Source organism: Ranitomeya variabilis, chromosome 1 (genome assembly GCF_051348905.1).
Source record: "Ranitomeya variabilis isolate aRanVar5 chromosome 1, aRanVar5.hap1, whole genome shotgun sequence".
In the NCBI taxonomy this organism is placed as follows: Eukaryota; Metazoa; Chordata; class Amphibia; order Anura; family Dendrobatidae; genus Ranitomeya; species Ranitomeya variabilis.
The window spans coordinates 96,290,919-96,309,378 of record NC_135232.1 but is presented as its reverse complement, the minus strand read 5'-3'; the positions used below and the strand labels follow the sequence as shown (position 1 = coordinate 96,309,378).

The window sequence follows — 18,460 nt, the reverse complement described above, 5'->3', positions numbered from 1 at the left end:
CTTTGTGTCTGCTGATCAGGATGATTGGGTGGCTTTCTTGCCATTGGCCGAGTTCGCCCTTAATAATCGGGCTAGTTCGGCTACCTTGGTTTCGCCCTTCTTTTGTAATTTTGGTTTTCATCCTCGTTTTTCTTCGGGGCAGGTTGAGCCTTCTGATTGTCCTGGTGTGGATTCTGTGGTTGACAGGTTGCAGCAGATTTGGGCTCATGTGGTGGACAATTTGGTGTTGTCTCAGGAGGAGGCTCAGCGTTTTGCTAACCGTCGTCGGTGTGTTGGTTCCCGGCTTCGGGTTGGGGATTTGGTCTGGTTGTCTTCCCGTCATGTTCCTATGAAGGTTTCCTTCCCTAAGTTTAAGCCTCGGTTAATTGGTCCTTATAGGATTTCTGAGATTATCAATCCGGTGTCTTTTCATTTGGCCCTTCCGGCCTCTTTTGCCATCCATAATGTTTTCCATAGATCTTTATTGCGGAAATATGTGGTGCGTTGATCCTCCTGCTCCTGTGTTGGTTGATGGGGAGTTGGAGTATGTGGTTGAGAAGATTTTGGATTCTCGCCTTTCGAGGCGGAGGCTTCAGTACCTTGTCAAATGGAAGCGTTATGGCCAGGAGGATAATTCTTGGGTTTTTGCCTCTGATGTCCATGCTGCTGATTTGGTCCGTGCCTTTCATCTGGCTCGTCCTGATAGGGCTGGGGGCTCTGGTGAGGGTTCGGTGACCCCTCTTCAAGGGGGGGGGTACTGTTGTGAATTCTGCTCTTGGGCTCCCTCCGGTGGTTGTTAGTGGTAGTGCAGTTGTCTTGGGGTTGTAATCCTGGGCAGGTGTTTCTGCTGATTGCAGCTTTACTAGGTATTTAGGTGTGCAGGATCCATTACTCCTGGCCAGTTGTCCATTGTTCTTGGAGGGATTGCATCTCTCTCTGGTTCCTCATGCTCTGCTGCAAATTCAGCTAAGATAAGTGTCTGTTTTTTTTGTCTCTGTGCACACATGCAGTGTGCTTTGCAATTCAGTGCAATTCATTGTGTTTTTGTCCAGCTTAGACTTTGTTTGGATTTTTCAGTCATGCTGGATTCTCAGGAGTTGCAGATATACTTGCTATGTCTTTAGTTAGATGTAGTATATTTGTATTTTCTGCTGGGGATATTTTTAGGATTTTAATACTGACCGCTTGGAATTCTGTCCTATCCTTTTCTATTTAGCTAGAAGTGCCTCTTTTGCTAAATTCTGTTTTTCTGCCTGCGTGTGTCTTTCCTTTTATACTCACAGTCAATATTTGTGGGGGGCTGCATATCCTTTGGGGTTCTGCTCTGAGGCAAGATAGAATTCCCATTTCCACCTATAGGGGTATTTAGTCCTCCAGCTGTGTTGAGGTGTCTAGGATGTGTTAGGTACACCCCACGGCTACTTCTAGTTGCGGTGTCAGTTTAGGGTTTGCGGTCAGTACAGGTTTCCACCTACTCCTGAGAAAGTCTCTCATGTGGCTCCAAGGTCACCGGATCATAACACTAAGGGATTTATTAGGGCCACTAGGGCAAGCCGCCGAGGAGCGGGGGCGCCATATTGCGTCCAAGAGGGTGCCAACCTCCCCTGGTAGGCAGGGTTGTCTAGGGACTCATTAGGGTGTAATAACCATTAGAGTAGGATTGCCTGATAGTACTGTCAGACCATAAAGGATTGTTAACACATTGGTGACTTGTACCTAGCATTGACCTACGTTGGTTACGCTTATGCTTGCTTAGGGTCTTGGTTTATAGCCATTGCATGTTTTGGACTATATTCTTAGAATTTAGGATAAGACTCTGTAGTAAGGGACTCTTAGGGTTGGCAGGGCCAGCCGTCGAGGAGCGGGGGTGCCATATCGCGCCCAAGAGTGTGTCAACCTCCGCAGATAGGTAGGGTGAAAGAAGGGATAAGTAGGGTGACAGTATTTTTATATGCCCCCACCCTCCTACATATAAATGTCTGGCTAGGTTTGATAGACCCACATTCTATTTAAGTTGTTGGGTGTTGTGTATGCTTTTAAAGCCTTTTTTGTCTATGTCGTTTTTTGGCAATAATTTGATTAATAAACTTTGTATTTTTATGGTATTAGTTTTTTTGGGGGTTAGTTTTAGTTCACAACTCTCCCAGCAAATGTCACTTGGCTTCTCACCCCGGTGTGTACACGATCTGATAGAGACAGAAAATCTTCGTTTTCTTCGATAAAGTGAGAAATGGAAATCTAAACACCCACAAGCCTCAGATTCTCAGTCTCACTTTCAAGAAAGCAATAAAGCAATTTCCTTTTCTGGTCTGTCACTGGGAAGTAAGGTGATACAGATATCGCTAATGGTTGGTTAGGTACATTATAAATAGTAACAAGATAATAATCCAAATTGTAAAAGAAAAAAACATGAATTAGATCAATAGGCTGAATGACTTTCCTGTATATGCTGATCTATAGGCACATGTATGTGTAGAGTCTGGATAACTTACAGGATAACTTTCTTCTTATGAGAATATGATGTTTGAAACCCTACCAAGAAGGGATGAGGCCAAACAGTAAGAATGGTTTAGGTGAAATGATCTGCTAATGCGAAATATAACTAGGGTACACTCCCATAGTAGTAAAGTCATCTAAGCTCCTGCTTAGGCTGGTTTCACAGATTGGTGGTCCAAACCCAGACTCACGGCCGGACAATGCATAGCAGACAGTGCTGGAATCGCAATGCACAGATTTGTGAATCCAGCCTTAAACAGGGCTTACTTTGTACAAATAAGTGTTGTCTTGTCAGTCTCTTACAGCCTCTTTAAGCTGAGAATCACAATTGAGACCCCCAGCGAAAAGCTGATTTTGACTAAGGAATAATCACGGTTATGCAGGCAGTATTAGAAGAATAGCTTTACATATTTGGCACAAATCCATCAGTCGCTCTCTGCTATAGCTCAAAATGGGGCATGGCCCCTAAAATGTCCAAATAGGGTGTATAGAACTGGAGGTCATTGCCCATGAGGAATTGGCTAAGATTCCTCAGGTTGCAGCTAGAAACTTGTGTCTGGCCATGCATCACATTCCCAGCAGGTCATAACAGCTAAAGGTGCTCTACTAATACTAAAAATGCTTATCATCAAGGGTGTAAATAATTCGTAGACTGAGATGAATATTGAGAAACCACCTTGTCATATTTACATTATTCTTGTTTCATTGTTGTGTTGCAAACGGCAGAGAGTTCTTACATTTTACCAATAAACCTAATTTGCGACAGGGGGATAATGATTAATTTTGATTACAATTGCACATGTGAAAGGTACAAGTTGACAACAGTCGTGTATAAAACATAAATGTTGTGTATCAGTTGTAAGAGGAACATCTTCTCGTAGATACGGACTGGAACAATGGGATCTTTTGTCACTCCATTTTCAGCGAAAAGGGATATCTAACAAGTGTCAATTGTTCTTGGCTACCACATGAATCTTCTCTATCATCGCAAACCACAAGATACAAGCTACATCTGGTGTGGTAAGTTGATTGAATATTAGAGTAATGGGACCTTCTAAAACAAAGGAGGATTTGCTCTGGATCCAAAAACAGTAAAATTTGGTGCATTGAAGACTCTGCTGAAATTTTTTTCTCAGATGCCTCAGTGCCACCATGACAGTAATAGCCGCCACAATAAGTTATTTACTGCACGTATTTCGTCACCATGCCTTCATCATAGCTGATTGTACCCTCCTCCTTCTCCCTCTGTGTTGAAGTCAGGGAGTGAAACCACAAGTGGAGGAGACTCATAAATCCCATTATGATTCATCAATGAGTATTTCATTAGAAAAGAAGGTGAAAGGCTCTGAAACATGAACCTACAAGAATGCAATTTTCGGTAGATGAAAATTCTAGTGGTCAAAAATTAAGATCTACTGATCCCTACCATTTGGTCTAATGTTAGTTTGCTGGCAACTATTTAGTTAATGCTGTTCTAGATTCTGTGATTTTTTTTTTGCAAATTTAAAGCAGTATCCTGGTCTAAAAAAAAGTCATTACCTCGCCACTGGATAGCTGAAAATTGATAAATCGGAATGGGAGCCACTGGATAGCTGAAAATTGATAAATCGGAATGGGAGCCACCAATACCCACACCGATCACCACAACGGGGAAATTGTTGCTCTTCCATGGCCGCAAAGCCACAGCCAGGAGCAATTAGATGGAGTGGCTAGTTACATGTGCGCCATGCTACGTTATGGCACTTACACTTCATTTAGGTTTTTTTACAGTGGTCTTGGAGTCAGGGAAAAACAAAAAGATGGATCACATGTTCCTTCCCCATTTTGGCAAATAGTGGGAGTCTTAGTGTTGAGTACCTCTCCGGTCTAGCAATTATCACCTATCCAAACCCCTATCTACACTTGAAGGCATAGATGTTGACAGACTTCGATGTGAACTTTCATATTAATTTGATACCCCCCAACATCCAAGAGCTTTAACTTTTTAATTTTTCTTGAGTCATTATTTGTTTTTTTTGCAGGACAAGATGTATTTTTGCAATCATAATATCATTTACCATTTCCTGTAAAGTGGAATGTGAAAAAAAAATCACCAATTCTGCTATTGTTTATTGGGTTTGGCGTTTAGAACATTCATTCTGCAGGAAAATGTACATGTTTAGTGCTATCATAGCAATACCAAATGTATATAATTTATTAATGTTTTTACAACTTAAAAAAAAATTTTAAAAAAATAAATTTGCTTTGTGTTTTCATTTTTTGAAACCCATAATGGTGATTACCGTATATACTCGAGTATAAACCGACCCAAGTATAAGCTGAGACCCCTAACTTTGCCACAAAAAACTGGGAAAACTTAATGACTCGAGTATAAGCCTAGGGTGGGAAATGCAGCAGCTACTGGTAAATTTCAAAAATAAAAATAGATACCAATAAAAGTAAAATTAATTGAGACATCAGTAGGTTAAGTGTTTTTGAATATCCATATTGAATCAGGAGCCCCATATAAAGCTCCATACAGTTCATGATGGGCCCCATAAGATGCTCCATACAAAATACGCCCCATGTAATGCTCTATAAAGTTTATGATGGGCCCCATAAGATGTTTCATACTACAATATGCCCCATATCATGCTGCACAAAGGTTAATAATGGCCCCATAAGATGCTTCATAGAAACATTTGCCCCATACAGTGCTGCATAAAGGTTGATTATGGCCCCATAATATGCTCCATAGAAACATGTGCCCCATATAATGCGGCATAAATGTTGATTATGGCCCCATAAGATGCTCCATAGAGTAATTTGCCCCATATGCTGTTGCTCCGATTAACAAAAAATGGCATACTCACCTCTCGTCACTCAGGCCCCTGGCACTTGTGATATTCATCTGTTCCAGTTCCACCGCTGAGCACCGCTGTGTCTTCTGGGTCTCTGGCTGTGACTGTTCAGGCAGAGGGCGCACACTAACCACGTCATTGCACCCTCTGACCTGAACGTCACAGGCAGAGGAAGTGGAAGACGGAGCGGCACCTGGCGGTGGAACGGGGACAGGTGGATATCGCACAATGCTCACCTCCCCCATTATACTCACATGCTCCCAGCACGGTCTCTGAGGCCGGCAGCTTGTTCCGGTGTTGAGTGGTCACTGGTACTGCTCATTAAAGTAATGAATATGTGGCTCCACCCCTATGGGAGTAGAGTCGCGTCCATATTTATTACTTTAATGAGTGGTACCACGTGACTGCTCAACACAGGAAGAGCTGCCGGCGCCCAGAGACCATCAGAGATGCAGGGACCGCACCAGGAGCAGGTGAGTATGTGATAGCCGCCGCTCCCCCTCCCCCGCCGATCCCCTGGGATAATGAGCATAAGCCAAGAGGGGCACTTTCAGCCTAAAAAAATGGGCTGAAAATCTCGGCTTATACTTGAGTATATACGGTACTTGCTTTTTTGTTAGACGAACTCTTGTTTTTATTGGTACCACTCTATGACACACACAATCTTCTTAATGGCTTTTTATTGGATTTTGTGGAGGGAAGGGAGATGATCACTCTCAAATTTTGTTATTTTTTCATTTGGGATAGATAAAATAGCAAAATCTTTAAACAGTTTGGGCATTTACAGACACAACAATTGCTATTAACATTCTTTTATTTATATATTTTAAACATTTAAATAGTTTGGACTTTTCACGAACACTGCAATGCTATTTACCAGTTTTTCCCTTTCTATTTTATTACATTTTGCAATATATAAGTGAGTAAAATATCTTTGATCATTCAGATGCAATAGTTGCTATTGACCGTGACAGGTAAGGGGTGAGACTGACCATTAAAATTAGCTAGGCAACCATCAGCCTGTTCCATATATCTCCTCTGAAAAAATATATGTTTTTGTGCTTTCTTTTGGGGAAAGGGGGTTAAAAAGTTTTTGTGGTTTTATGTATATATAAAAATCTCTTTGATTGTATAATGGGATGTGATGCATTTTTCTAATCTGCTTTTGATTAATTGTAACTGCTCTTCAGCAAAGAGTCATTATATGTAATTATCACTCAAACACCAATCACAACCTAGTGTCAATCATTCTAGTGACGTTAAAATTAGTGCTGCTGCGAACAATGCATCGGTCTCTCAGGATCACTAGAGTTCACACTGTGAACTGCTTATATTATTAAATACATCTCTTAGACCAGATAAGGTTCCGCGCACTATGTCCCAGAAGTATTTAGCTGTGTTCTGGGACATAGTGCGCGGGCGCATGCGCAGTAATGCTTTTCGACTTTGCCCGCAGTTGGGCAAAGCATACTGCGCATGCGCGAGCGAAGGTTACATTGCGCACACGCGAACTATGGAGGACAAGTACTCTAATTCACGAACATATTGCGGACAACAGGGACGGATGGGGTGGAGAAATGAAGACGAAACGCCGCCCATCAGACCGGAAAAAAGGCATTTACATATCCCGCCAATTTGAGGTGACAGGTTCCCTTTAAAGGGGTGAGACCCCTACTTTAAATTTTCTTCTAAATGATACTGACAGATAGTAAATTCTTCTCTTTGTCTAATACATCTTTTTCATATTCCAAGGCTTAAGTACGATGATTGTGTGATTGATACAAGCGACACCTCTATAATCCTCTGGAAGACAGATCTTGAAGTTGACCAGGTGACAACTATTTGGGTGTCATATGAGATTTCCGGTGAGCCGTGCGTGAAAACAAATAATTTCTCTATTTTACCCGAAGGTTAGTCTATAAGATTTTGCAAAAAATGTTGCTTCCAAATAAATATAAAAATGAACAGAGTTACAGCTGATAGTAACAAATCTCCAGTCTTCAGACAGGGACATAACTGGTAGTGATGCCAAGGGCGGACATGGAGGGAAGAGGGCCCATGTGCACAAACAGTATTGGGGCCCTTTACACTTCAATAGCTCATCATAATACACAATTCCACCTGCTTCAGAAGTGGGGTTGACCCCATTATCTCGTGGGCCCCTGTTCGGTTGCAAAGGCTGCACCAAGAAGGGTAAACAAAGACAATTGAAACCATCAGTATTTAGACTGGGAACAACAGGCAATAGATGAGCAGACGGGAACAGACCAAAAAGCAATAGGTCACCAGATCAAACCCCCAAAATGAAGCATGACATGAACATATCCTTTACTGGTGGTTCTGCTTTTCTCTTTTTCTTTTTAATTGTCCTAATAAAGGAATTGCTTTAAATATAGGTTTGTTTCTCCCTGTACTATGACATCACTGTATAAATTATCCCTTCATTGTAACATTACTATTTTTATTCTACTTTATAACATTACTGTGTACAATATCCCTGCCCGAGACATAATATGTTTATTCTACTTATACTGTGACATCACTGTGTGCATTATCCCTGCACTTTGATATTATTAGCTTTATTCTACATGTGCTGTGACATTACTGTGTGTATTTTACCTTCACTGTATTATTCCTGTGGTACGGTATCATTCTGTCCATTATCTAGATACTCTTAAATAAATCTTAAATAAATACTGAAGTATTATAACATGTGAAGTTGGAAGTCCTTATTACAAAATGTTGTCCTAGAAATTTTAAGTTTTTGCGTATAATCACAAATTAATCTTCTGCTCTTATTTTTGAAGATGCCATGGGTACAGGGTTTGCTCCTTCCTTGACTATCTGTAACATGAGCTTAAAGTGAACCTGTCATCAGCATTTTGCTAAGTAAACTACAGGCATTGTCATGTTGGAAGTGTTACACTTATTTAAAATGATACCTGGGGTGAAGAAATCTGTCTTGTGGTTCTTGTGCAATTAGTGTTAGAAGTTTTCAGCCTGTGTGCTTCGGAGCAGCCTGTAGGGAAATTTCTTTTTGGTTTCTCTGGCCTAGACTACCAAGATAAGACCCTGCCTACACATGCAGCTCCAAACAGAACCAGTTACTGTATGTCTGCAATTTTCAGACATGAGTAGCCTAAATTTTAATACAGTTGCCTGGCCTTACATTGCGGTTTTGCTAAATAATTTGCAAAATTATGTCAAATTTCAGGGGTTTCTTACACATGACATTTATGACCTATTCACAAGATAGGTGATAATTGTCTAACTGTTGGGGTTATGATTACTAGAACAGAGGCATCATTGTGTTATCGTAATTAAGAGGAGTTTGAGTGGAGCAGAGTGTATTCCTACATTAGTAAGTATGTATGTCGCCACATATATTTGTTTCATTGATTGTCAGTGTTCGCAGCTCACCCATTATTTAAAATGTTTGTTATTTAGTCATTGTGATTAGTGAGCAGAGGCTCGTTTATCTATAATGTGAGAATTAGAATCATAGTCCTTGTCTGGTTATTTATTTTTTATATTTATTTTTTTCTTCTAGAGAATTGTCAGGCTCCCAAGATCGTGCATGCATTTCACTCGGGAAACTTCTTACGAATTCAGCTGGATATAATTGCACAAGTGAGATATCGAGAAATCATGTCAGCTCAGTGGCACATAGTAAGTGATGGGAACAGTCATTGTTTTTTATTTCGAGCATGAAAAACCAGTGAAATTCTGGAACTGAGAGATATGTCAGCTGCCATTTCCCAGGTTCCAATAAAATACATTTCATGATATCTAGAGATTCTAAGAAAAAATACTTTTGTTTTGAACAGGTCCGGATATTTTGTTCAGCTCCTAAACCCATTGATAGCTGTGCTACCTCTTGATTTTTCGCTCTGCTCTTTCACATTTTTTTCCCCTTCTTTCTAAAGCCATAAATTTTCTATTTTGTTTTATTTTTTATTGTTTTATTTTAATAGTGGTGATTATGTAGTAAAACATAATTTGAAATATAATTCTTGAGGTCAGAATAATTAATGGAAGTTTGCAACCCCAAAGTAAATTTAACCTAGCTGTACGGTGATTTAGGGGACTTAAACCCTATAAAAATCAGACTAGCACTGGACATTTTAGTGGTACAGTGCCTGAAAAAATTACTTTTAGTTCAAATGTAAATGTGGGGGCTTCGTTGCACTGTGTCCAAGAGCTCATTGCAACATTGTACACACTAAATTTGCACTTTGAGGACTTCTACTTTTGATTGACAGAGCTCATTTGCCCAGAGTGAGAGCTACTTGAACTTAGACCGCATGCAGGCTCGGACTGGCCCACCAGGACCAGGCCCTGACACCTTCTGGCATACTGGCTAGCAGCTGCCTAGGGCCCCCACTGCTCCAGGGGCCCCTTGCCAGTGGCTATAGGGCCCCTGAGTCAAGGGGGCCCGCCCTGTGCCAGTAGCAACAGCTGGAGACAGGATCCTGTCCCAGCTGCTAAAGCCAAATGAATATTCACGCTTCCCCACGCCCTATGGGCGTGGAGAGGCGTGAATACCATTTCTCTTTAATAGCGGGCAGCGTTAGCCGCAGGGTGCTAACACTGCCTGCATGTAAAGCCGCACCACACAAACACACTCACAAAGTACCGCACACCCATACACACACACAGCACCGCACACATACACACGCAGGCACACAGACTCACAGAGTAGCTCACCTCCCGGCGTCCTGTTTCCTGTCTGAGACAGCCCAGCTGGATGACGTCATCATCCAGCGTGCTGCGGTCTCAGTCAGAAAGCTTCCAGGAATCCAGCGAGGAAGAGGCTGCTGAAATGAGCTGCTGCTGCGGGGGGTGACCTGTTCTGCGTGCCTGCGTTTGTGTGTGTGTGTGTGAGAGTGTGTGTGTGAGTGTGTATGTGTGTGTGAGTGTGTGTGTGAGAAAGAGTGTGTGTGTGTGTGTGTGTGTGTGTGAGAGAGTGTGTGAGTGTCTGAGAGTGTGTGTGTGTGATGAGCTGCTGCTGCGGTGAGCTGTGTGTGGTGAAGGACAATGATATTGGTGGGAGAGACAATGATGGAGGTGATGGGCAATGATGGTGGTGGGGGAGACAATGATAGAGGTGATGGGAAATGATGGTGGGAGGGAAGACAATGATGGAGGTGATGGGCAATGATGGTGGTGGTGGGGAGGCAATGATGGAGGTGAGGGGAGGCAATGATGGAAGTTATGGGCAATGATGGTGGGGGAGACAATGATGGAGGCGATGGGCAATCATGATGAGGGAGGAAATCATGGAGGTGATGGGCAATAAGGGTGAGGGGAGGCAATAATGGAGGTGATAGGTAATGATGGTATGGGAGGCAATAATGGAGGTAATAGGCAATGATGGTGGGGAGGCAATGATGGAGGTGATGGGCAATGATGGTGGGGAGGCAATGATGGAGGTGATGGGCAATGGTGGTGGGAGGCAATAATGGAGGTCATGAAATGGGCAATGGTGGTGGGAGGCAATGATGGAGGTGATGGGTAATGGTGGTGGTGGGAGGCAGTGATGGAGGTGATGAAATGGGCAATGATGGTGGTGGGGGGAGGCAATGATGGAAGTGATGGGCAATGATGGTGGTGGGGGAGGCAATGATGGAGGTGATGGGCAATGATGGTGGTGATGAATTGGACAATGATGGTGGGGGAGGAGGCAATGATGCAGGTGGTGGAATGGGCAGTGATGGAAGTGGTGGGGGAGAATGATAGGGGTGGTGGGGGAGAAGGCAATGATGGAGGTGGTGGTGAGGACAATGATGGGGGTGGAGAGAGGCTGCATTATACTTTATGAGGGGGCTACATTATATTCTGTGGGGGGACTGCATTATTCTCAGGGGACTGCATTATATTATGGGGGCTACATCATACTATGTGAGGGGGCTACAGTATACTCTATGGGGGGGCTGCATTATATTCTGTGGTGGGGCTGTATTCTCACAGTTGACTACATTATATTCTGTGGTGGCTGCATTATACTATATGAGGGGGCTGCATTATACCCTATGAGGGTGCTACATTATATTCTATGGTGGGGACTGCGTTATACCTGAGGGGGTTGCATTATATTTTGTGGGGTGCTGCATTATATTATATGAGAGGGGACTGCGTTATATTTTATGAGGGGGCTAAATTATATTCTACGAGGGGGCTACCCCAACCCTTGCTACATAATTAAGACGTGAACTACCTTATATTATACCCTGATATTAGCGCTTTTTACCGCACAATTGGTGGTCTTGTATCTATTTCTATGTAGCTACATAGTGGGCCCTAAGAATAATTTTCTTTGGTGGGCCCAAGGTGCTCCAGTCTGACGTTGACCGCATGTCTATGCTTGCACATGGCACTGCTTAAGCCTGGCCACACTCAAAACCGTGTCAATGCAGTAGGGGAGACAGTGTGAAAGGCCGCGTTATCCTCCTCCCCTGATTTATTTTTTTTAAATTTAACATACGGATTAAGTAATTTTATTTTGATAGATTGGACTTTTATGGGTACTATCTTACTAGTTATGTTTATTTTTTTTTAAATTTAATTTTTAAAATTTGGGGCAAGGGAGGTGATTTAAACTTGATGATGCTTAAATCTTTAAAAGATGTTTTAAAACATTTTTAAATTAATTTTTATTCTCTCTAAGGAAGTTTGAACCCGTGATCAGACCCATATTTGCCACTAGGCACCAGAGGTCCGGTGGAATTAATACACCAAAAAGAAGCAGTCATAACGTCCAGAGTATACAAATGTGAAAAAACTTTATTTTTTAATAACAGGCATGAAACGTAGATGGGAAATCCCCTGCGCCAAATACAGCACATACAACAAGGACAAGTGGAGGTGCATGTCATTATACATACACTGTGTTCCAAATTATTATGCACAAAGAGTTTAGGAGTGATAAGGTTAGAATTTTTTTGGTTGTCATTTAAACTCATTGATGGTGATGTTTGTCAGGGCTCTTTATATCACTGAAAGCAATTGCAGATACCTGTGCACATTAGTTTGGCAGGTGTGTCCAAATAAAGGCAAGACTACTTAAGAAGGCTGTTCCACATTATTAAGCAGCCTACATTTTTTGCCAAAATGGGAAAGAAAAAGGATGTGTCGGCTGCTGAGAAGCAACAAATTGTGGAGTATTTAGGTCAAGGCATGACTACAATCAACATTGCCAAGACACTTCATCGTGATCATCGCACAATCAAGAAGTATGTAGCTGATTCCCAGCGCACACGTGTGCGTGCTAATACGGGAAAAATGAGGACTCTTTCCAACAGGCAATTGCGTAAGGTTAAAAGAGCAGATGCAAAAATGCCTTGTCATAGCAGCAGACAAGTTTTTGAAGCTGCTGGTGCCTCCAACGTCCCCAGAACAACAAGATGCAGGGTCCTCCAGAGGTTTGCTACTGTGCGTAAGCCATCCTGTCGACCACCTCTATCCACTGCACACAAGCAGAAACGGCTCCAGTGGGCCAAACGATACATGAAGACTGACTTCCAAACTGTTTTGTTCACCGATGAGTGCCATGCAATGCTCGATGGTCCAGATGGATGGAGTGGAGGATGGCTGGTTGATGGACACCCCATGAAAACACGGCTAAGGCACCAACAAGGAGGAGGTGGAGTAATGTTTTGGGCTGGAATCATGGGGAGAGAGTTTGTCGGCCCCTTTATGATCCCTGAAGGTGTAAAGATGAACTCCATAATCTATGTGGAGTTTCTAAAACAACACTTCCTGCCATGCTTCAAGAGGAAGAACCGTGCTTTCCGCAGCAAGATCATTTTCATGCATGATAATGCACCGTCTCATGCTGCAAAAAAACACATCTGCATCTCTGGCTGCTATGGGCATAAAAGAGGACGAACTTATGGTGTGGCCACCATCTTCCCCTGACCTCAACCCCATTGAGAACCTCTGGAGCATCATCAAAAGGAGTGTCTATGATGGCGGGAGGCAGTTCACATCTAAGCAACAGCTCTGGGAGGGTATTCTGTCCACATGCAAAACAATTGAAGCAGAAACCATCCAAAAACTGACAAATTCAATGGACGAGAGACTTCAGAAGCTTCTTTCGAACAAGGGGTCCTATGTGCAAATGTAACATCACCTAGAATAAAGTTTTCACTTAAAAACCGTTTGATTTCATTTTATAATAAGCTGATAATGCTTATAACTTCACAATTGACCATTTTTTTGTTCAAAATAAAAAAAAGGTTGAAAACTCTGCTGTGCATAATAATTTGGAACATGCATTTTGAGTGTTTATTTTTTTTAAAAAGATACTGTTTTTCATAGGCAGTTTGTTCCAAAACATTGCAATTATACTAGAATAGTAGATGACTGGAAAAAAACAATGTAAAGACACAGATGATTGGCCTCGGGGAGACCAAAACATCCAACACCGCAGAGACACCATCACGTGTTTCTCAACGCAGTGATCCAGAACACTGCCCCCATCCCTTATGGGAAATATGCAAATGCATGTAGAGTAGCTGCGGAGACACCATCACGTGTTTCTCAACGCAAGCAGTGAATAGCCAGGTCTTTCCCCGGGAATGAACAACCATGGGAAGGGCAGCATCCAATACAGGAAAACCACCTATGCCATGGTGGGTATAGGACCTGCTATATGAAGCAGATCAGCAGTGGCTTACAACATGTTTACACAGGATGTGACCTCATTTTAATGTGCACAGAACGATTGTTAATAGATATATAGACAGATAGACAGGCAGATAGAAAGACAGACAGAGACAGACACACAGACAGAAAGACAGACAGACAGACAGACAGACAGATAGATAGATAGATAGATAGATAGATAGATAGATAGATAGACAGATACATCCATAAAAATTGGAAGCAGCACACCATAGTAGAGTCAATTCACGCGCAGTTTAATTGCCCATCTGGCGACGCTTTGGTCCCAAAGAAAAGGGGACCTTTTTCAAGCCCTTTTCTTTGGGACCGAAACGTTGCCAGATGGGCAATTAAACTGCGCGTGAATTGACTCTACTACGGTGTGCTGCTTCCAATTTTTGTGGATATATTTACTAGGATTGATACATGCCTGGGAAGCTTTTGCACCCTGTAACTATTTTTGTGCTGCTTTTTCACTTCCTTTTTTTCTAGATAGATAGATAATAGATATGCTGCAGATATATAATTTCACAGCCCCTAAATATAAACTTGCACCATTTAGTGCCTTTCATGTGTAGTTTATTGTTGAGCTATTTAGGCTTGTTTAATTAACTAAATAAATGGAAAAAAAAATGGATGTGGGGTTTCCCTTATTTTATGAAACTGGCAAAGGTAAAGCAGACAGCAGTGAGCTGATATCAGTAAGCTGGGAAGGTCCCTGATTAATGGGTCAAGCCTTCTCAGCCTAAAAATACAAGCCTGCACCTGCCCCAATTCTGGCGCTTTGCCTTCTCTCTTCCCAAATGCCCTGGTGTGTTGGGTTAATGGTCTTGGGGTAGATGTCAGCGGTGAATTGTCCAAAAACACAGCTGACATCAAGCCCTGGTGTTAGTAATGTAGAGGTGTCTTTCGTACACCCTCATCACAAACCCAGTAATAAAAAGTAAAACCCACATGCAAGAATATTTTATTTAAAAACACTACCTTACTCTTTCCCCGGTTCACCACTTTATTAAAAAGGCAAGGTGCTACGTAGTCCAGGGAATCTGACGTAGCCCACAAATGGAAACCTGAAATACATAAAAAGAGAGAAATGAAAACAAGACACTGTCCCTCATTCACCAGTTTAAAAAATAAAGGTCCTACACAGGTCTGACATAGTCCAGCGATTCCCACAATGTTCCCTTGATTCCATTGTTAAAAGCCTATGGAGACTTGTTCTGAGGCTCAATAGACTTTTAGCAGTAGCCACTCACAGTTCACACTGCGCTACGCAAGACCCGGCGGCTCTGAACAGAGGTGATGTGAGTGGTGATAATGCTCATAAAGTTCCCGTGTCACGCGATCCTCTGCATGTGTGTTTTTTACTTTTTATTACTGGGCTAGTACTGGGGTGTCTGATAGATTTCTATGGACTTTGCAAAGGCATTTGATACTATTCCACGTAACAGCCTTATACTGAAGCTACAGAAGCAGAGACTGGGGGGAACTATTTGCAGATGGGTAACGAATTGGCTAAATGACAGGAAACAAAATGGTACGTTGTCTAAATGGGATATAGCCAGCAATGAGGACCGCAGAGATCTGTACTGGGAGCAGTGGAGTACCGCAGGGATCTGTGCTAGGACCGATTCTTTTTAACATCTTTATTAATGACCTTGTGAATGAGGTTGAGAGTAAAGTGTCAGTCTTTGTTGATGACACCAAACTATGTAGGACTCTAAGATCTGACCTTGACATTACAATATTGCAAAATGATCTGGATAAGATGCCTGAATGGGCAAACACTTGGCAAATCAGATTTAATGTAAATAAATGTAAAGTAATGCACCTAAGACAGAGTAATCCTATTGCTGCATATACATTAAATGGCAGTATACTTGGGACTACAGAGCAGGAGAAGAGTTGGGTATTCTGGTTACAAGTAAGCTGAGCAGCAGTACTGAATGCCAAGCAGCAGCCGCAAAAGCAAACAAGATATTAGTGTGAATATAAAGAGAGGTAAAATCCTGATATCCCAACGTATTATTACCCTTTATAAATCACTGGTGAGGCCACATCTAGAATAAGGGATTCAGTTTTGGGCTCCACATTTTAAAAAGGATATTCAGAAGTTAGAATCAGTTCAACGACAGGCAACTAGATTATTACAAGGGATGGAAGGCCTCTCATATGAGAGAGGTTGGAAAAGTTGGGCTTGTTTAGCTTAGAAAAAAGATGCCTCAGAGAAGATCTCATTTACATGTATGTGTAGCCAGTACAAAGGACTGGCACATGACTTATTCCTTCCAAAGACCATACTAAGGCTCAGGGGGCACTCATTACGGGTGGAAGAAAGGCGATTCCTACAGCTAAATAGGAAAGGGTTCTTTACAGTTAAAGCTGTGGAATGCCCAATCACAAGAAGTAGTAATGGCAGATACTATAACAGCTTTTGAAAAAGGGTTGGGTGATTTCCTCGATACACATAACATTGTGGGTTATAGTTAATTTAGTGACAAAATGAACAATTGGTGGAGAAAGGTTGAACTTGATGGACATAGGTCTTTTTTCAACCTAGGTAACTGTGTACATACACCTATCCATTGCTAAAACAAGGGCTTGATGTCAGTTGTGTTTTTGTACAATTCATATCTCACATCAACCCCAAACCCCATTACTTCGATTGCCAACGCACCAGGGCAATCAGGAAGAGACAAGGCAATGCGCCAGAATTGATGCTCAACTTCTGGGGCGGCTGCGGTCTGGTATATTTAGGCTGGGAAGAGCCCAATAACCCGGTACCTTCCCAGCCTGATATTATCAACTCACAGCTGTCTGCTCTACCTTTGCTGGTTTCATAAAATAGGGGAGACCCTATGTAATTTTTCTCATTTGTTTGGCTAAACAAGCCTAAAAAAACTGTAGAATAAACTCCACATGAAAGGCACGAAAGGATGAAAGTTTATAATATGTAAGGGGCTTGCCAAATTATATATCTGCAGGATATCTATCTATTTTATCTATCTATTCTACATTGAACATAAATATAAACACAACACTTGTTTTGCTCCTATTTTGCAAAATGTGTATGACGTGTGTATGCAATCCGTATGCAATGCATCTTTAACATCATCTTTAACATACTATAATGTTCATTGTAACTTAACGCTAGTTAATAAAACTAATAAAGCAATCTTGTATACCGATATAGATAAATAGAGGATATAAAGATACTCTATATATAATAGATAGATAATAAATAGATAAATAGATATTAGATAAATAGAAACATAGATACAGTATATATATATATATATATATATATATATATATATACTGAATAAAAATATAAATGCAACACTTTTGTTTTTGTTCCCATTTTTCATGAGCTGAACTCAAAGATCTAATACTTTTTCTAAGTACACAAAAGGCCTTTTTCTCTCAAACATTGTTCACAAATTTGTTTAAAGCTGTGTTAGGCCTCCTTCACAAGTCCTTATACAGTATTTCAGGTTCTGGGAAAACCTGTACTGAAGATATCCGTGTCCGTGTGTTTCATACGTGTGGCATATGTGTGGCAACCGTGTGCCAACCGTGTGCCGCTCGTGTGCCGCATCAGTATCACACGTACCGGCGCCTGAGAAAAGCCGACACAGTTTGCGCTGCTCTCAGGCGTCAGGTGCTTAAGACAGCTCCCATCATTGTCATCTGCTCTGCCTGTGATCATCGCAAGTAGGAGACAATGTAGAAAGTTGTGTTCAGCCCCCGCTGTCTACACTGAGTGTAAAATGAATAAATATAAAAAAAATAAAAATAAAATAAAAAAACACATCATACTCACCTTAAAGGGAATCTGTCACCCCATTTTTGGCCTATAAACTGCGGCCACCACCATCAGGGGCTTATCTACGGCATTCTATAATGCTGTAGATAAGCCCCCGATGTATCCTGAAAGATGAGAAAAAGAGGTTAGATTATACTCACCCAGGGGCGGTCCAGGTGCGGTCTGGTCCGATGGGTGTCGCGGTCCGGTCTGAGGCCTCCCATCTTCATACGATGACGTCCTCTTCTTTGCTTCCTGTCGCAGCTCCTGCGCAGGTGTACTTTGTCTGCCCTCAACAGCTGGTTTTGCACAATAAAGCTATTTTATAGAAAAAATAATTGTTTTTGCATCTTTATATTCTGAGAGCTATAACTATTTTATTTCTCCGCTGATGAAGCTATATGGTGGTTTATTTTTTACAGGACATGACAATTCAGCGATACCATTTTTGTTAACATTCGTCTTGTTGTTCGTGTTTTATTACACATTTTGCTTGGCGGATTGATTAAAAAGCTTTTTTTTTTGCCACTTTTTATTTACAATGTTCACTGAAGGGGTTAAGTAGTGGGACAGTTTTATAGATCTGATTGTTCCAGACATGGAAATACCAAATATGTGTACTTTTTTTTATTATTTTTGTTGTTACATACCGTATATATATGTGTCTATTGGCATA

General features: G+C 41.6%; 1 protein-coding gene across 1 annotated transcript in view; it reads left to right on the top strand.

Moving 5' to 3' along the window:
- LOC143793595 (uncharacterized) overlaps positions 1-18,460 on the top strand; it is a 158,559-nt gene that overhangs the window by 126,373 nt on the left and 13,726 nt on the right. Inside the window, exons 2-3 of the mRNA XM_077280664.1 lie at positions 7,068-7,225; positions 8,866-8,984. Coding sequence (XP_077136779.1) covers positions 7,068-7,225; positions 8,866-8,984 — 277 coding nt within the window. The remainder of the gene's footprint in view (positions 1-7,067; positions 7,226-8,865; positions 8,985-18,460) is intronic.